Below are 19,849 nucleotides of genomic sequence, written 5' to 3'. Positions count from 1 at the left end.
GATTCATGTGTGTGTTTTTTTTTTTTTTTTTTAAATGTCGAAATACACTACTGTTCAAAAGTTTGAGATTGTTTTTTTAAGATATCTCTTATTCTCAACATGCAAGACTGCATTCATTTGATCAAAAATACAGTAAAAACAGTATTATTGAGAAATATTATTACCATTTAAAATAACCAATTAATTTTTTTAATGTAATTTATTCCTTTGGCAAAGCTCAATTTTCAGCATCATTATTCCAGTCTTCAGTGTCACATGATCCTTCAGAAATCATTCCAATATGCTGAATTGAAGCTCAAGAAACATTTATTATTATTATCAATGTTGAAAACAGTTGTGCTGCTTATTATTTTTGTGAAAACATGTTTTCGGGATTCTTTGATGATGACTTCAAAGAACAGCAATTATTTGAAATAGAAAAATTTGAAATTGTAACATTATAAATGTCTTTGTCACTTTGGATCACTTTAATGCATCTTTCCTGTATCAAAGTATTAATTTTTTCAAAAAAACAAAACAAATTTAATGGTACTGTATTTTCTCCTATCTCAGTTTACTGTGCAGGGACTTTTACAAATTCATAGTAAGCTATTCGTAGGTTGATTCCTCTAAACATTGTGCATGGCTGGTGCTATCAAAACATTGCTCATTGCTTGTTTGTTTTGTGCATCCCAACCAGTCCAACATACTAACAACGGCTCAACCATTAGTGTGAGTTTAGGTTGGGACTATCAGTTTGTTTTGAGTCTAGTGGAAGTTAGCACCACATGTTATATACCAATAATGTTCCCTCTAAACTGCATGCATGCACTTCTGATGCTTCTCCTGTGCTGACCACAAAAAACATTTGAAGTCTCAAAATTATGTGGGAAAGAAGCTAGAGATTTCTTGAATTGCTGCCCATTCAATTTAGCTCTGATTCAACTCTGCACATCCATTGAAATGAGTGACAGCAACTGTTGCCGACCTTGTGTGGGCATGTCTAGAAACTCAAAGTTGAGTCCAGCCTGGCAACCTCGAGTGACAAAATTGCTGTCAGTGTGAACTGGGCATTAAAACATGCTGTCAACATCTTCACTAGAACCACATACAGTGACGGCCTTGTTTATAAATTTCTGTTCTGGTTTCAGAAGCACTTGTTTCACAGGTTAGAGTTAATGTCAGTGCCAGGTTCGTGATAGAGAATAAATGATTTTCTGTTATCCCTAAATAACTCCCATAGTTTGTCTGAGAGACAAGCTGCTTGCCTCCTCCAAGCCTTTTTTTTTTTTGAATGTGCGCAAATTTACTAACAGATAAATTGAATTACATACTGAAATGTGTTAGAGGCAAATTCCATAACCACAGGACTGTTTTCCCATTACTAGCGTTTTTGCTCATGTATCGACACGCATAAGACTCTGTGCCTCATCTCTGTCCAATTTTCAGCAGTCGGTATGTGGTTTTGTCACGGGTTTGTGTGGTTTTTGTTGATTCATGCATGGCTGTGTGTGTATATCACATCTCAGAGGGAGTCTTCACAAGCATGCACTCTGTCAGGCTTGAGAATACACCTTATCTTGCTGACTGGGTCTGCAAGGAGCCGGAGTGACTCACAGTTAATCACGTTTATACTGTTGTCACAGCTCGACTGCGCAACACACACATAACACTTTACACTATTGGTAAAGCATTAGAAGCACAAATCCTGTGTGTGTGTGTGTTTTAAATTGCTATTAAATATAAATACTAGGTAAATGTTTGTAGTGTGTATATAAAATGTATAAATATGAAATAACACCCAAGTAACATCATTTGACAAAATATGCATAAATAATGAATACAAAATAAAAATGTTTGAATAATATTTATTTTGATCTCCTGAGATAGACTATCAACATTTTATGAATTTCCCAGGCCCTACTTTGTACCTTATTTGTGGAAAGTATTATTAAATGTTTGAAAATGTTCACATCTTCAATTCCCGAGTTACATAAACAAAAAAGTTTTTTGTATAAATGTGAGTGTGAATCATATGAAGTTATGGTTGAGTCTGAATTGATGTGCTAATGTAAGGCATTCACTCAGGCATATTACTTCCACATTTCTCGTGCCTGAAAACACATTATTATTTCCTAATAGTCTATTGGAACATTATTCATCAAAGATGTGCATTTGTGTGACTGTGTGTGTCAGCTTGTGTGTTAGTGTGTGTTTTTGTAGAGGGCAGTTCTGGACACTCTATCCTGTATTGATCCCTGTCAGGCCCTGTGCTATAAATTCTCTGTTTGTTACAGATAGAATCGATAGGTAATTAGTCTGGGACATAAATGATGGAATCAAACATTGTGCATGTAATCCATGCTGCTTTGATTCAAAAGCCCAGGTAATATTTGTGTGTGTGTGTGAGAGAGAGAGAAATAAGTGTTAGTGTAGGATATTCCTTTTGTCAAAAGTTTTTATTTGTCTTCTATGTAAACTTTTCCCCCCTTTCTTTTCAAGAAATTTAAGATTAAAGTTTTTAAATAATCCATTAACTGACAGCAGTGATGTGTCTTCTTTCTGACATTTATTTTCATTTCATTACTTCAGTCTTCAGTGTCACATGATCCTTCAGTACATTATTTTTGTAAAAACTATTATATATTTTTTAGGACTCTTTAATGAGTAGACTGCATTTATTTGAAATAAAAATCTTTGTAATGTTATACATGCCTTTACTGTCACCTTTGATCAACTGAATGCGTACTTGCTAAAAAAAAGTATTAATTTCTTAAAAGAAAAAAAAAAAAGTCCCACCAACTCAAACACTTACTTTGAGTCTTACCGACTCAAAACTTTTGAACAGTCGTGTATAGTCATATATAAAAAGATGTGCTGAGTGTCGTGACAATGGCTAAGTGAAATGCATTTAATTTATGTAGAACCAAAAACAAAAAGCTACATTTACGTAAAACATGTTGATGCCTTGCAAGGACTGGGATTTCCATCAAGAAATCCTCATTTAGTTAATGTTTCTAATTTGCTGCTATGGTCTCTTGTTTTGCATACAGGCTGGAAGTCCGACCTCTGTGAATGCACCCTACAGTTTCCCCAGGACTTCAGTGACGCCCTCGAACCAGGATATATGCAGGTAGGTTTGCCCCACCTCAAGCCTGAAGCCTCTGTGTGCTCCTGCAGTATGGTCATATCCTGAAAGAGAGTAAAAGATCCAGAGAGAGGCAGAACTGTTGAAACATCAATGGGCCAACACTGCCATCCATCTTGATTCTGGCATTTTGTTTTCTAACCTTCCTCTCGGTTCCTCCCACCTGTCTTTTTGTAATCTTTCTCCATTTGTTCTCTAATGCATGTTGCATGTCTCTTTACGTCTGTTTTCTCTCTTCCCATCTCTGTTTCTGTACCTGTCTTTCTGTCCCATCCCTCTCCTCTCCTCTCGTATGCAGTTCTAATGACCTCGCTCAGGACCTGGGCTCACAGAGGCCCTTACAGGCCACTGTAGTGCTGTTGAACTCTAATGGTAAAAGCTCAGCGTCTCATGGTGTCACCATGACCATGCTCTGCCTGGACTCCCCCACCAAACCCAAAAATAGAACCTTGTTTGGCACAGAATGGCTCTCCCTACTCAAACCATCAGTCAACTTGAAACCAGGAGGAGGCAGTCTCAAGTTCTCAAAGTCACTGAATGACGTGGGACAAAAGATGGACAGCCTATGCAACGGTCTTCACTTTATAGACCGCACGTGTTCAGATGGGGAGCTGGGAGCGGAGAAGGAACAACTAATGCAAGACAGCCACATCAAAGCCCTCAATGGTCAAGCCAACTCACCTCCTCCATTTGCTTTCCAGCCTCCATCCTTCCTCAACAACTATAAATACATCTCTAACCCAGGGCCTGAGCACTGCCTGGCTCCCCCTGCTCCTCCCCGTTCAGACCTTCAAAGAAGCTCCAACTTCCTGCGCCTCATCTTCCCGTTTACCCGTTCATCCACTGCAGGAAGTCTGCAGGCATCTGAAATGGGAAGCTACGCTTCAAGGCTCCACATCACAAATTCATCCAGCGCCATGCTGGACGTCAGCGAGTCTTGCTGTATGGAGGAGATAGGAGACGATGAGGTGTTCGAGGAGGTCTCGTCCCGCTGGAAGCTGAAGATGGAGCGCTTGCGGGCTCCTCTTTGCTCCCTTGAGGAGGACAGCGACCTGGATCAGTGCTGCTCTCCACTGTCAGAGAAAAACGTGCCTCTGTCGCCCTACTCCCTGTCGGGGGACTGCTGCAGGTTGGTGGGACTTACTCACTCCTGCTCAGCTCCTCTTACCCATGGGCTCCACCTCTAGAGTGATTCATCCTCATAGTCCCACCACAGCCCTCACCTGGATATTCATTTCCTACCAGTCCCTGTTTATCCTTCCTGTTAGAGGCCTTCTAGTGCTGTCATTGTTTCTAGTCCTCTACTAATGGTGGTCAATAATGAGGTTCGTATATGGGTTCTGACTGTTAAAGATCCACGGTGTGGAAGAAAAAGTGTCCAACCTTCTGTGTGGGATGTGATGCATATTGTATTGCAGCGCTGTCATGGACAGTCCAAGCAGATTTCCTTGGAGAGATCCAGACGATACTTGAGGTAGCTTCTCAATTGACCTTTCACCGGGAGTTTGATTGACTGGCGATCTGGCCAATCATAACACCGAATCTGCCATTTTGTCCGACAAACAAACCAGACAGGAGAGTAGATTAACGGCGGTGGACTTGAACTTGAAAAATGGTGTGTATTGACATCTTTCCATGGTTGAAACAAGATACCTTCTGATGTTCATTCATCTTTATTTCGTGCTATAACTAGTAAAGAGGAAGAGATGATCGTTTCACGTGCCATTTGAACTGAGGTGCGACAGCGATCTGTCACAACACAATAAAGAAATTAAAGCTGAGACATTGTTTCATACCAAAAGTAACCTGCTCTGTCTTGTCTGTCAGCGCGTTGTCCGTGTCCTCTTTGCTTCGCGATGGATTTTTCACTGGGTGAGAACATGATGTGTGGCATGAGAGCGGCATAGCTTGTCAGACGTAGCAACAGTAACTAAGGGGGGATGGGTCTTTGCAAAGGGTCAGTTGATGTAGTTCAGCCATATTTAATGAGGTAGAATGGAGATTGAGATCTGATTACAGTTTTAGTTGTGGCTCTCTGGCTTTGCGATTTGAGATCAGGCGAAATAACCGTCATATCGATATTCATCTACAGGGCCACACGGATGCCTCAGGAAACAATTAGCATAACTTATGAGGTATGTAATTGACTTAGAGCTGCAGCCTGCCGACAGCAAACTAAATAACTCTGGAAGAAAAACTACTTTTGAGGTCCAAGTACTATTTGGTTGTTACAAATTATTTCCTACATTCTTTCCTAGGTAGTAGCTTTCATTTGAGCTCCCCTCTAGCTTATAAGAAAAAAAGTATGGCTGCGTCCAAAATCGCATACTGTCTGACTAGGTACTACACTGGATGAGGAACAAATTTTGTGACAGCTAAAAAATGTTCTATATAGTGTGAATGTGTGTAGTATGAATGTAATCCGGACGTACTGCGTTCGTCATGTTGTCATTGTCCTGTGACCTACCAGCGTCAGTTGTGTCACTTCATTGCCATTCACAAACCCTCTCATGGGGTGACAAAGTGTCCTTTGGATGCACAATTCAGAATCTCGCTGGTAGTAATCCATCCGGGTACTTTTTGCCAACTGTAGTATGAATACTGTGAATTCAGACATACTACTCTTTTCACATACTGTTTTTTGCCAACTTTATAGTAGGGAAGCATTCATATTTGGATGCAGCTTATGTTTGTTTGGAAAGTGGCTACATCCAAAAAGCTTTTTGAGAAGATCTGCTTATCTCTAAGCTAAAGTCAATGCTTAACACTTTACCTGAGCTTCACTAGACTTCTGTTTTTTTAATTGTTTACGTCTTAAGGGTGAGAGGAGGTTTCTTCCCACATGTATTACCACTCTCACGCAGTGCTGTTAAAATAACATGTGCTCTTAAAATAGCTGACATTTAGAGATCAGCCAGCAAGACTTATTGGTTTAAACCAGAGCTGAAAAACCGAGGCTTGGAGATCTGCCACAAAGCATGCTCAGGTGTCTTGAGGTGTGACCCATGGCAAGGACACATTTCTATGTGGGAGGACCATCGCATGTAATGGTGCATTTAAAGGCACAATATGTAAAAAAATTTTATTAAAATATCCAAAAACCACTAGAACAGTGTTTATATATTTTGCCGACTTTTGAATAGACAGGTGACGACCGCACAGAGTAGCATTAAAACAGAACTTTCAAATGTATCTAGTATTATAAAACAGCGCTGCTTACTTCCGCTGCTTTCCGGAAGGAGTGGAAGCGGTCGACTGTGGCATAATAAAAGCTCCGCTGCTTTCGAGCCGTGTGTCGCGCTCGTTCAGCGGCCTCGTTTCGCTTCGACGGCTTTCAACCTCACCCTGCTTCATTCTACTACGTTAATAAATCATTAGCTCATCCATGAACATGATTTCTGCCCGAGTCCCGTCGGATTGTATCGGCTGTGGGGGTAAAGACGACAACTCCCATGATTCCACACTCGGTCACGGCGTCATCAAACTACGCCTTTGTCTCTTTATTTATTTTGAATACACTCCCTCTAGTGGCGAAAATTACATATTGTGCCTTTAAATGTTTTAACTGCATCTGAATATTTAGTTTATGAGGGATCTATTCATGGAATACTATAGGAATTATTCATTAGTTTCTGTCTGCTCATTATTATGTGCTCAGTCACATCTGCAGTTATATTTTGAAGAGAACATTCTCAAGCGACAGTGAAAACATTCACATATACTTCAGCTCTTTAGAAAACCATTTACGAACAGGTGCTTCAAAGAACCAATACAATGATCTGAAGAACCTAAAATGTAATATCAAGACCTTTCATTTCCAGTAGGGCTGGATGATAATCCGAGAATTTATGCTAATTGGAATGTTTTATTTGTCAATGTCTCAAGTTAATTCAGAAATCTAATACAATTCATCATTTGTACCCAACATTTGTACCCAAGTCATCATGTGCCATTTTTCATGTATTCAAATGTTTTAGTGAACATGTATGTAGAAAATGTATTGGTAATATTGGTGCATATAAATTAAAAAACAATGAAATATTATTTTCCCTTATGTTAATTTAGTGAAACAGGAAAATGTCACTGGAAATCATATTTGAATTTGAGTATCATAGAATTACAGTATCATATCTGCAAGTGTATTTACTATAAAGAGTGAATGCTTGTCTAATGAAATTATCTGACTGTTCTAGAACAGTAATTGTGAAACCTTGTGAAATGGCTGGATAGAATGTCTTAAATGTGGTAATTGGATTGAGTCTTTCCATTTTAATTTAATTTAATCTAATGTGATTGTCTCAATATATTCTGATTAAAGTAGAAAGGAAGTGAGAGAGAGAAATGAATCTGGCCTTTGTAGTCAAGAAAAATATGAGCGATCATAAACAAAAGGAGTCCATTAAAGCGATTTCCCATAAAGCTCTCATGGATGTTATTACACACTCTGCTCAGACAGACTGTAAAGCCATGTGTAAGATGATGGAGGTGTGACAGGCTTAGTTTTTCGCTTTCTCTGTGCTGTTTCTTGCTTTGATCTTGTAGAGGCCTGACTGGATCATGCGTGTCTGAAAATAGTCATTATCCTGGTCATTCAGTCTGAAAAGCCTCTGGACGCTGACACGGAAGCAATCTTCCCTCTCATTTGTGCCCCGGCAGCTAGTTAACATTTAAAGGGCCCATATCACGGAGGATATGATTGGTACATCCATTACAGTGGCTAAACCATGTGCTGTGACCATAATGCCATTTGTCTTATGTTGTTGTTCTGCCAGTAAGTACAAACATCAAGGATTAAAATTATGGTTGTCTAAATATAGTTTTTCCTCATACCATTCCTCTGGAAAGTACTGCTCTTTGAAATGCTTGGAATATCTAATGAATGTCACAGTCAAATCTCTTGTCTCTGAAGACTTTAAATTGTACACATTTGGCAGATGGTTTTATTTAAAGCGACTTGCAGCATTCAAAGTGTGCATTTTATCATATTATGTTTCCTGGGAATCCAACCCATGACAGTGACATTGCAAGCACAGAAATGCAGTTCCCCATTGTATTTGTTTCAAATCCACCAGCAGCAATGTTAATGAATAATGCACAAATTATTTTGAAAATGGTGTGAAAAAATGTGCATGGAGTATATATTCTGTAAAAGATTATTTATTTTCCACAGTTTTGTTTGTCTCATTGCATCTTATTTGCTGCTGTCATAAAAAAATGTATTAGCGTTAATTCAGGTAAAATTTGACTCTTTATTTAATTTTTTTCCTCCATTTATCTATCCATCTTTTCTCCAAACCACTTGACCTATATAGGGGATGCAGGAGCCCGTTTTATTTTGTTTTCAATTTATCCATCCATATTTTTTTTTTTTTTACCCGAGTTATTATTTTAGTATTATATTTGGTTTTAGCCATTAAAAGTCAGTTGATCTCTATTTTGAAATGATGTCTCTCCCAGATTACCAGTCATGTGTGGTGTTCTCTGAAGAGCACCAGTGAGATGTGAACTCATCTGTGATTCACTTTGAACTGCCGCTTGCCTCAGTGGAACAATGGCGCTGACATCCTCATAATATGAATGTTGACAGACATTTGTCACACAGTTGTTTGTACGTGTTGCTTTCCCAGATGACCACTAAACACTAGCTGAGTCAGAGATTAAATTCACATGCATAAATGCCCATGAGTGGTAGAGAGAGAAGGGAAGAAAAAAAACGCAACTCAGATCTCAATAACATCTCATTTCTTTCTTGGCAATGAGATTACATGGAGAATAAACTGAGCCTTCAGCTTAGATCCTGCTGTCTCTCTGTCTCTGTCTCTTATCTCCCCCTGGACACTCTCCACAAATCCAGCCATCCTTCCACTAACAAACAGCTTTTCCGTTTCCCCATGCTTGTGGGATTTAAAGTTTAACGCTTCTATAGGTTCTGTTGATGTTTTTGTAGGGAATTACTTTCCATGTATCCTTCAGGAAAGGGAAATGTTAGGTTTATGTGGTCAGTGCGGCACTGATCTGAAAATGGTTAACACAGAAACTGCATGTTTCCGTCCCAACTATTGGTTTCTGTTTTAGCCTGTTTATGTTTATAGTGTCCAATTATAGTCTGTATTTTTATTTTATTTTTATTATTATGGTTTATTCAAAACTTGAAAATCCTCACAGCAAATATTAAGAATCGGTTGCGATTACAGCTGCATTATGAGATGAACAGTATTATAGAATTGCAGTGATATAAGTGTGTGGTTGTTCATGTTGCTTTGCAGTGGTTTTAGGAGGATGACCGAGTGTTTCTCCCTCTCTCTCTCTCTGTAAATAAACTGTAGGATTTGTCACTGTGAGGGGGATGATGAGAGTCCGCTGATAACACCCTGTCACTGCACTGGGAGTTTGCGGTTTGTCCATCAGGCCTGCCTGCAGCAGTGGATCAAGAGCTCAGACACGCGCTGCTGCGAGCTCTGCAAGTATGACTTCATCATGGAGACCAAGCTCAAGCCACTCCGCAAGGTAACGTTACAAACATGTACACGCATACAGATGGAAAAATGTTGAGGTTTACCTGCTCATACTGCACATCTTTAAAAAGCACACTATAAAAAGCCTTCTGTAAAGTGTTAAAACCTGCCCTTATAAAACACACATTTATGACTGTAAATAATTTTCAAACTGCAGTCACTGTAGCACTCTATGAATGATGCTGTTGCTGTTTGACAACTGTATACAGCCTACAGTTAAGAACTGATGGAGCTGCATTAGGATACTTGATGGAAGAATTGTTTATTATTATTAAAAAGTTACTAATAGAATATTGGTACCTTTTATCATATTGCTGTATAGTAACGGCACTCAGGGCCATGTATAATGAAGTAATAAGCCACAAGAGGCTGTGAGTGACATTAATTTTTACCACAGGTGAGGGTTTTTAAGGGCACTCTGCTTCATGTTTTTTTTTTTTATATGCCGGTACAGTAGTTGATCCGTGTAGATGAGGAGCAATCTGTCCTTTGAGATGATTCAAAACAAATTAGTCCATAAAGCCTGCAGGAGGTTTTGATAATTCATTGTTATAATGAATAATTTTTGAGTGACATAAGATGAAAGTCTAGCCACTTCAGTGTTTAGTCTTTGTCCACTGCTTCCTCTTTTAATTAAATTTCTGATGATGTGTGTCTCAAATGGGGTTTAACATTGGGCATATCTAGGACAGCCTTTGTCACCATAGAGATTGTGCTTGAGCAGACTTCCTCCGAGAGAGAGATTTACAGGTGTCTGCAAGATACTTCAGATGAACTGAGACGCAAAACCGGTCGGTGTGACATGACAGACTGACTATTAACAAGTACACTCTGCTGGTTGGATTCATTCACAGTTTGTGTTTTATCACTGGCTGTAAATTGATATTTGAGTCATTGTTCTGTTGAATAGGTTATGAATTTGATTGTGTTGGCAGGTGTTACTCGTGTTAACAAATGAGCACAGCATGTCAATGTCAGCATCCTTCCAGAAGAAAGAGTGCAGATCAAATCTCATCTAAAATTAAATTTGAATGACACCCATAGACACTGAAGGGGAAACAAGAAATTCGGATTAGCACTTGACTGATGTGGTTTTTTTTTCAATGGTTGATTGTTAAATAACTACATTTGTCCTCCCTTAATCCTCAATACATGGTTAAAGCCTTCTTTGTGTCCCATTTAGTTTTCCCTGGGTTTGTGCATCAGTTGAAGTGTTTTCTTTTTTTCTCAGAACCTATTATTGAGCCGTCATTATTCAAAACCAAAATAGCTGAGGTTTCATGTCTACAGAAATAAGGAATGTTGAACGTTTCAGCTGTTCTCGGTTTTGAAAGTCTTGACTTTGAGGCATGTCCTTTGTCAACATGCTGTCTGTTCTTTTAAAAGTGTGTCTCTCTTATGTTTTATATCATTTTTTTGAGAGATTGTATGTCTGTGTGTAGACAGAGAAAAATGGTAATATAGTCTTTTCACCCAACTGACAGGATTATATAATAATGTTTCATTGACTTCCATTGAATTTTTCATTACTTGGCCAAAAGTATGTGTACACCCGAACACCACACCCATATGTGCTTGAGCATTTCATTTCCAAACCAGGCGTTCCAAGAGTTTGTCCTCCCTTTGCTGTTATAATAGATTCCAGTCTTCTGGGAAGATATTCTGCTGGATTTTGGAACATGTGTGCAATTGTTTATTCACATTCAGATGCAAGAGTATCAGGGAGGCTCACAGTCGGTGGTGTTCAGGTCTGAGTTTGTGTAGGCCAATCAAGTTCTTCCACATCAGACTCAGTAAAACAGTAAACCACTGGTGCCACTTTGACAGACACTGAGCTTTTTGGTACATCCTAATCTGCTGAAAATGTTTATCTAAAAAGAATGAATGCTAATCTTTTTAATTTTATACAACTGTTAGCATATATGTTGCTGAAATAGTCAACCCTCATGATTTTCCAAACCTGTATGACTTTCATTCTTCTGTAGAACATAGTAGGTTTTTTTTTCCATACAATGAAAGTTAATGGTCACCGAAATTGTTTACCAACATTCTTCAAAATATCTTCACAGAAGAAACGAAGTAGTTTGTCTAAGAAGACCGAATACAGTAATGAGGGATAGTTCAACAAAAATTTATTTTTTCGTAATTTATTCACCCTCATGTTGTTCTAAACCTGTATGACTTACTGACTTCTGTAGAAGGTTTTTTTTTTTCTCCATACAATGAAAATCAATGGTCACCAAAACTGTTTAGTTACCAACATTCTTCAACATATCTTCATAGAAGAAAGAAAGTTGGGTTTGAAATGACATAAGGGTGAATAAATGATGACAGAATATTCATTTTTGGTTGAACTATGCATTTAAACAGGCTTTTAATCATGCAGTATGGCTTTTTTTATTGGATTAAATGTGTACATAGTGTAAATAAACAGAGATTAATGGATTATTCTTTGTCAATATAATGTTATTCTGGTAAAAAAAAAAAGGTAGTTTGATGTGGATTCTGGGTCACTGCTTGATAGAGAGACCTGCACTGAATGGCTAAAAGAGATCCAGAGATCACTCTCACTGAGACGCATGAAATATTTATTAAGCAGAAAGGCCAGGTCACCGATTTTGTTTGTACTGCACTCTGAAGTATGTTGACTATTATATTGATTGTAGTCATCAGTCTTTCTTTTACAACAAAAATTAAAGATCACATGTGTTGGGAATCATTTCTGTATGTCTTTGTAATATCTGTGTCTGCAGTGGGAGAAGCTTCAGATGACCGCCAGCGAGAGGAGGAAGATCATGTGCTCGGTCGCTTTTCACGTCATCGCCATCACATGTGTCGTCTGGTCGCTCTACGTCCTCATTGACCGCACAGCAGAGGAGATCAAACAAGGTTAGCCCTGCCCTCTCCTTCCCTTCCCCAGTCAGTTTAGCACCAACTCCACCTCTTCCTCATCCAGCACCGTCTGCCTGCTTCCCTCCAGCCCCATCCCCCTCCGTACCATCCAGCAATCCTCACGTTCCCCCTGGATTTTTCTGTTGCTTATGGAACGATCACATTCCTCTGACTGACAGCTGTTTGTTGTACTCAACGATGCATATCTTGATGTATTCATTACCTCCACACAGATGGTTTCTTTCTGGATCTTTTCATTTGAGATAAAGGTAACTTAATATGGGTGTCTCGTTTTAAGAAGTGAGAGTTGGTACGTTCTAGGGGTGCAGCGGTTCTCTGTAAAAAGTCGAACCGTACCGTTCTCCACACACGGTTCGGCATGCACTAGGACCGCAGTTCAACTTAAATCTGACAATGCATCTGTAATATGGTTTGTTAGAGTTCGGCTAATGCATGTTTCTGTTGATGGATACAAATTCTGGCTTCCCAATACATTACAACAAGAGCGATGAGAGAGAAAAAAAACAATACGTGGACAAACCAGTCACTCTTTAATCAATGCGAGTGCTTTATGCTGGAATAACTGTCATTTATGCCGTCATCACGTGTTGATAGCGCAGGTGAGACCTGAACAGCACACGTTGCTATCTGTGTTAAAACTAAACTCATTTAAGCCTTGCCAGTTTAAATATTAAAGAGCCAGAAGACGTGAACTCGCGCGCGCAGTGAGAAGATCTGTGTGTGTGCTCATGAAGCACATGAACCCGCCGCGTCTCAGAACGCACGCAAATATTAAGCTCTCTGTGAAGTATTGCGTTTGAATGGACAAATTCACACAAAAATTGTCAAACCGTCTTGGTCTCTGTGAAGTATTGTGTTTGAATGGACAAATTCACACAAAAATTGTCAAAATGCCCGTCTTGGTGAGTATCCAAGCAGACATAGTCGGCTGAACGTACAGTATCAGTGCGTTCTCTTAAAGTGACGGCACTTTCTTAAAGTTAATCAAACAGCAACAACACGGACATCTCTCACTGCTCTTGATTGAATAACTTTTGTAACTTTAATAAGGATTAATCTTTAATTTATACAGTCAAATATGCAATGTTATTTAACATTTGATTTATTCCATTTCTGTACCTAAAAACTATGTTAGACCTACCTAAAAAAACTGAAAAGCACTGTTTATTTTATTTGTATCTTTTTTCACTGTTTATTTATTTGTGCTGTTGCTTGTAGTTAGATTATTTGTTCTTATTTTCTTTATTTTTATTTGACAATATAGTTTCCCCCCTAAACATAGCACATACCAAACCGTACCGAAACTGTGACTCTAAAACCGCGAACCGTGAGTAAGTTGAACCGTTGCACCCCTAGTACGTTCATAGTCTCATCTTCAGACCGACATGTTCAGACCAACCACAGTTCGTTCACACACACAACTGGAAATCTATAATTTAACATTGTTGACATTACACAACTTCTGATATGTACTTCCCCACTGTATTAAATAACATTAAATAATGCAGATTAATATGCAATATTTATGATAGAGTTGGTGAACAATATGTGGGTAATGTACAGATCTGCTGTAAGTAGCTAAATAACTTGTTTAACAAAACCTTTTTAGTATGTCATTGGTTAAATAACATATGGGTCACAAGACAGTTGTCAAGATGGCAGATGTAGTATGTTTGGATATAATTTTTATACTATACATCAGTATAATAAAAAAGCACACTTCTTTGGTATATACTCTAAAAATATTTGATTTTGGACACAACAAAACACTTTCTGTTTACTATAAGCGTGTGCTGCAGTTTTGTCATCTGCCGCTTTAAATGATCAAGCTCAATGTTTTTAATGTTCATCAGCTGGGAAAAAAAATATTCTGAAAGTAATGGAGCAATGTTTTCAACACAATTTTGACAAAGGGGACCCTCAACAGAAACCGCTGGGGAAAAAATACAATTAGGCTAATTTTGGGCTAGTTTTGAATAGCAATTGGCTGGTTTTGTTTCACCTGGTGTGGACTTCACTATTCTCATAGAATTCGAATGATTGTTAAAACTTTATTGTCCTTGGTGTGAATGGGTCTTAAGCTATGCGGGACTAGTTCGCTAATGGTAGAGTTGATTTACTCACAGATCATCTCTCAAACTCCATCTAATCGATACCATTAGGGAGTTGTGGAGCATAGGGACCGGATGTGTTTCGGAGAATATGACCGCAATGGGTTTTATTTCCATAACGGATTTGAGCTGGGGTGCAAGTGTGTGTGTGCTTGAGTAAAACACACTATTCCTTTTACCGCACTCTCGATGAGTTTTAACACTGACCTCGACCCGTAAGCTGATGGGCGTCTGACAGCAGGCACTTTACTGATTTGCTCCTAACATTAAGGGCCCATTCACACGTGCCTCATTGTACACGAACAGCAGCTTTGAAGGAGAACTTTGATCACTGTTACCATGGTTACACCATTGACTTTTCTTCATCTTGCATGGTAAGGTTTGAGCAGAGTCAGAGGCCTGTCAAGCGCAGTGCATGTACACATACCTGAATGTCTTCACGTGTCCATTCCTCATATCTCACCATTCATAAGCGTCAGATCGTTCCAGCAGCTATCTTAAGATATGATTTCCACCCTCCTGCACCCCTGACCCTCCACCCCTTTCAGTGGCTTCATCTTTTGCCAATAGTGAAATAGTAACAAACTCTTTTTAATCATGCAGCGGGGAGAATACCAGGTAAACGCTTTTACATTTACCATTCTTTCCTCCTAACTCTTTCTCCTAACTGTAATGATTTCTTTGAAAGTCCTTCTCTTCCTCCCCTGGCTACATCAGCCGTCTCTAGCATGACTGTTGCGATGTGAATCAAGGCAATAATGCTTCACAGCCGGAACGCGCTCTGAACGCAGTGTGCCCGGCTGCCCCATACTGACGGTTGTGAATGTACAGGACAAAGGCAATTTCAGGCTTGATGGCCACTTACCATAGCTTGACTTTTTTCTTAAATCTATTTTCTGTATATATTCAGGCACAAAAGATTAAAGAGAAAGCAACTGTGAAGGTGATGTGTGGAACAAAGAGGCAAGCGCTGCATTTTAATGGACTGTGGCGTGTTTTTATCGAATTCAAAACTGACTTAAATCTGTATCGAACTGCTCTCCTGATATTGCTCAGGCAAATGTGTAGGTGTCAGTGTAATGAATGAGATGGACCCATCAAACCGGTCCTTTGTATATAATTAGGTTGATTGTAATAAGCAAGCTATTGATTAAAAAGGCCACTTCTATCATAAGAAAAGTTATAAATAGGCTTGCAAAAATTCAAAAGACTGTCCTGTATGTGCAGCAGTAACCTCATTCTCTGCCCTGTGCCTTTGATAATGATGTCAGGTGGACTAAAGCTGCACCCCGGCCTGACTTACGGAGCCTCCGAAAGCAGTACAGTATTCCATGTCCAAGGCCTTGTGCTTGAACAGACTGTAGCATTTAGAGACTTAGCACTTGGCAATTCCCTCACACTTGATCTTTTCTGACATTTCAAAATGCTCTGTTCCAACTAGGAAAGCAACTGTAAGCAGCGCAAAGGTTGGCTGAATTTATTTCCAATGAAGATGGACAGAGACACACCTGAAATTTCTTTGCTGCTGGTCTCACTTTCTCAGCCATTTCTAATGATTTTGGTCAAATGGTCAAGGGTGAAAATGCTGTATTTGCATTCTGAAGCATAGCCCTGTGTCCATAGCTGGCTCTTTAGAAGCTTGGGTGGGGTATCAGGACTCCAGTCACCTGTCTTTGCATCCCTGCTTCTGTGTTTACCCCGCTGTTGTGCTTGATCTTGTTGTATTTCAGAATCACTTCGTATGCATATAGAGTTTGTAATTTATTTAATTACTGCAGTCTTGCTTTAGGATTACTGCATATGGGTCAATGACACGAGGCTCTTCTTTTGGTCCGGGTCCATTAATTTATTTAATAGTACATTAAAAATGCAATTCATACATGCAACCACCTGTATATACCTCTCCTGATGGAACAGTCCTGAAATAATGAAGACAAATCCGTAATAAATGAATGAACCTTAAACGGTTTGGCTGTAGTTTTAAGTGGTTAAATAGACAACAAAATGCCACTTTTTACTATTGGAAAAACTGCCAAATCAAAATCATATGATGTGACCCAACCAAATTCATTTGCTGTAACCAATATGCAGGAAAAAAAACAGGAAATAATATTATATAAAGGAATGTGTCAGGGTCAGTAAGTCCCTTAAATTCTGATAATATTACCTTTTTATGACAAGGCAAGGTTTTAATATCATGTGGTATGGCTCCTCAAAAAAACACTCACTCTCTCTCTCTCTCTCTCTCTCTCTAATATCTCACACACACACACACACACACACATTTTTTTATTAAATTCAGCCCCTTATTTTTATTTCTCCTTTATGTATTTTTTTTATATTTATGTATGTTTTATTTTTAAATGTATTTATTCAAAGATATATTATTCAATATAAGGAACATTTAAGCTTTTAATTTTAACCTGACAGTTACACCACATGACATTTCTAGTCATTAAATTGAAACTTTTCTTGAAAATCTGAAGTTTTTCAAAATCATATGAAACCAGCATGAATACAAAGAGCCCATTTCTAAGAACTTGGAACATGTTTTTTTAAACCAAAAGATTTGTACTTTTCGTTACTATGAACATTTGGTTTGTCATTGACCCTTGTGTTTGATCCTGGATTGTAAACAGATGCTCCTGTTACAATGGGAAGTAAGCACTTCTAATGTGTGTGATACTTACAGCGATGTACTTTCTCCCTTTCATTTATCATACAGGGATACTGGAATGGCCTTTTTGGACCAAACTGGTGGTGGTGGCCATAGGCTTCACTGGCGGACTGGTGTTCATGTACGTGCAATGCAAGGTCTACATCCAGTTGTGGAAGAGACTCAAGGCCTACAACAGAGTAATATATGTGCAGAACCGACCAGAGACCTGTAAAAAGAGCGTTTTTGATAAGCCCTCACTTCTGGAGCCAAACTTGGAGAATAAAGAGGCACTCGGGCTGGCGCAGTCGGACACAAACTCTTCCCAGTACACAGAGACAGAGGACTACAGTATGGAGATCCTGCACGTGTAATCGCCTGGCCCACATATACCTCCCCTCCCCACAACTTTAGACGACCGGCTGGGGCGTCGCATGCTCCAGGACACATGGCGATGCCACACAGCACTGGGCACGAGGACTGACTGAGACTGAGACTCGTTTTGTTGTTTAGATGTTATTTTCTCTTTGTTCGTTTATCCAAACTGTTCCTGTGAGTTGTTGGCTAACCATAATGAATCGGTGTGCGCTAGATCTCGGATCATTCCAGCTACTGCCATTGTACTGCTGTCGTACAAGAGTTGAAATCCACCGTTCGAGCTGTGTCTGTGTGGACGTGTCTGCCCTGGTTCTGATGGAGTCGATGCATAGAAGCACTTTTTATTTCCCTGTTCTAAAGAGCCCTGTTTTAATAATATATTCATTCCCTTTCTACGTGGATAAGACATTAAAACAAACTTGAAGTTTTGCGAGCGAGATGTCACATTTTATAGGTGCATTAGTATCTCCACAAACCCCTCAGATGGAACAAAAAAGGAATCTGAAGGAGCGATGAGGGAACGTTTATGTACTGTCATGTATCATTCCACTTCTTTTAGAAATCTATTATGACTGCGTAAATTCTGAATTTAGCCGTTGTGAAATTGACATGACCTAGGCTTTATTTTATATCAGCTGATTACTAAATAATCTGGATCATCTAATTACAATATTTATCCTATCAAGGGCTAGATTTACTAAAGTGTGATGCTACAGTTCTTAGCATGTGCAAAAATGATCCCATTCGGTGACTAGTCACTGGCTATGCTGCTGATTTTTGCATTTGCTGAAGACTTCAGTGCATTAGTGAAAGACTTTAGTAAATCAGGCCTTGTATGTTACGAATGTAAAGAATTCAAATGTCTCCCTGAGGTAAATGAACTTCAGTGTAGCATCATGCAAGCGTTGCAATGAATCAGTCATGATTTCTGTGTGTGAAAGAGATTTACCTTTATTATGAATTTTACCTGCGGAAAACTTGCAAGTTCTATCCTAAATCCAAGGTTTCTGGTTTCTTATAAAATGGATTATCACAGATCTGGCATTACTTCCGAGTTGATTTTAAACCACTTGAACAACAGAAATGGCTTAAATAAGGTTTTAGCAATGATGAAATGATGACTTGAACTAGTTAGCAGGACTATTACTCCGTTCTGCTTGTTTGCTTCGATTTTGAAAACAATCATAGCAAATTTCCCATGGGTGTAATTTCAGGTTTGTATTTATTCGGTAATATTGTTTAGCGTTTCAATGGCTTTAAATGTTGGAAAATAGCCATGTTATAGTTTTGGCCTTCATTCGACTTTGATCGACATCCCCAGCAGTGATGTGCTTCTTATATAAACTCTATTGTGAATGAATATTTTTCATGCTCTGATAATGTTCTGCCATCTCTAGAGCTACTGCACAGACAATGCACAGTCATAATTTTTTAACCTCTTCTGACTGGCTTTGTGCCATTTGACCAATAAAAGATGCTAAATGTTCAGTTTGCTAACGGCAGAGCTTTTGTATTCCTTATCAAGTCTGTTTCTTTCGAAGTTCTAAGGTTGAGTCTGTCTGTGTGCGACCAAGCAAATTCTTTGGATAACGTCACAATGTATGCACTACAACAATGCATTAATGCAACCCTGTCAGCTCTGAGATCATCCAAATCAAGCCATTTTTTTGTTGGAGATGTGAAGATACGTGGAATAAAACTACTGCACTGGTTATGTGGTTTGCCAGGCCTCATATACAGTAAATCCTTACCAGCTCAGTTTAAATTCCCATAGCCTAATGATATGATACATTTGATCAGTTTTATGTCAGTAATTAAGATTCAATGTATACAATACCCAAGTTTGGTTTCTTTTGATAGCATATTTGTAAAACAATGGGAGCTGGCTCCTTTTACACATTTTCCAGAATCTCTTTTTAGCACTGCACTGCATCATATTTTGATGGATGTGTTTTAAAGTGCAGTAATAGTCTTGTTTGTTTCATGGCTCGTCATAGAAGTGTTCAGTGCAGTGCATTACTACTGAATTGGCTTGAACATGGATAACATGACTGTTTCTTGCATCCCCCTCTCATTTCTTGTACTTTTTCTCTAGTAGTAAATAGTTTCTCTAAGCATTTTTTGAGCATTAAAAAACAACAACCAAATA

The 19,849-nt window shown here is 38.8% G+C and overlaps 1 protein-coding gene across 5 annotated transcripts in view; it reads left to right on the top strand.

The window, feature by feature from the left end:
• LOC107708446 (uncharacterized) overlaps positions 1–18,139 on the top strand; it is a 120,980-nt gene extending 102,841 nt beyond the window's left edge. For 3 of the 5 annotated variants that reach the window (XM_016512683.1, XM_016512682.1, XM_016512679.1), the window contains 7 exons: positions 3,033–3,112; positions 3,426–4,256; positions 9,454–9,634; positions 12,396–12,531; positions 15,270–15,284; positions 15,938–15,985; positions 17,392–18,139. In XM_016512683.1, coding sequence (XP_016368169.1) covers positions 3,033–3,112; positions 3,426–4,256; positions 9,454–9,634; positions 12,396–12,531; positions 15,270–15,284; positions 15,938–15,985; positions 17,392–17,696 — 1,596 coding nt within the window. In that variant the 3' untranslated portion in view covers positions 17,697–18,139. The remainder of the gene's footprint in view (positions 1–3,032; positions 3,113–3,425; positions 4,257–9,453; positions 9,635–12,395; positions 12,532–15,269; positions 15,285–15,937; positions 15,986–17,391) is intronic. The other 2 variants (XM_016512680.1, XM_016512681.1) reach the window with 2 other exon arrangements.
• The last annotated feature ends 1,710 nt before the right edge of the window (positions 18,140–19,849 follow it).

The sequence above is a fragment of the Sinocyclocheilus rhinocerous genome, unplaced genomic scaffold (genome assembly GCF_001515625.1).
Source record: "Sinocyclocheilus rhinocerous isolate Xijiao unplaced genomic scaffold, SAMN03320098_v1.1 scaffold295, whole genome shotgun sequence".
Classification (NCBI taxonomy): domain Eukaryota; kingdom Metazoa; phylum Chordata; class Actinopteri; order Cypriniformes; family Cyprinidae; genus Sinocyclocheilus; species Sinocyclocheilus rhinocerous.
The sequence above is the reverse complement of the archived record's forward strand: the minus strand, read 5'-3'. Positions and strand labels throughout refer to the sequence as shown.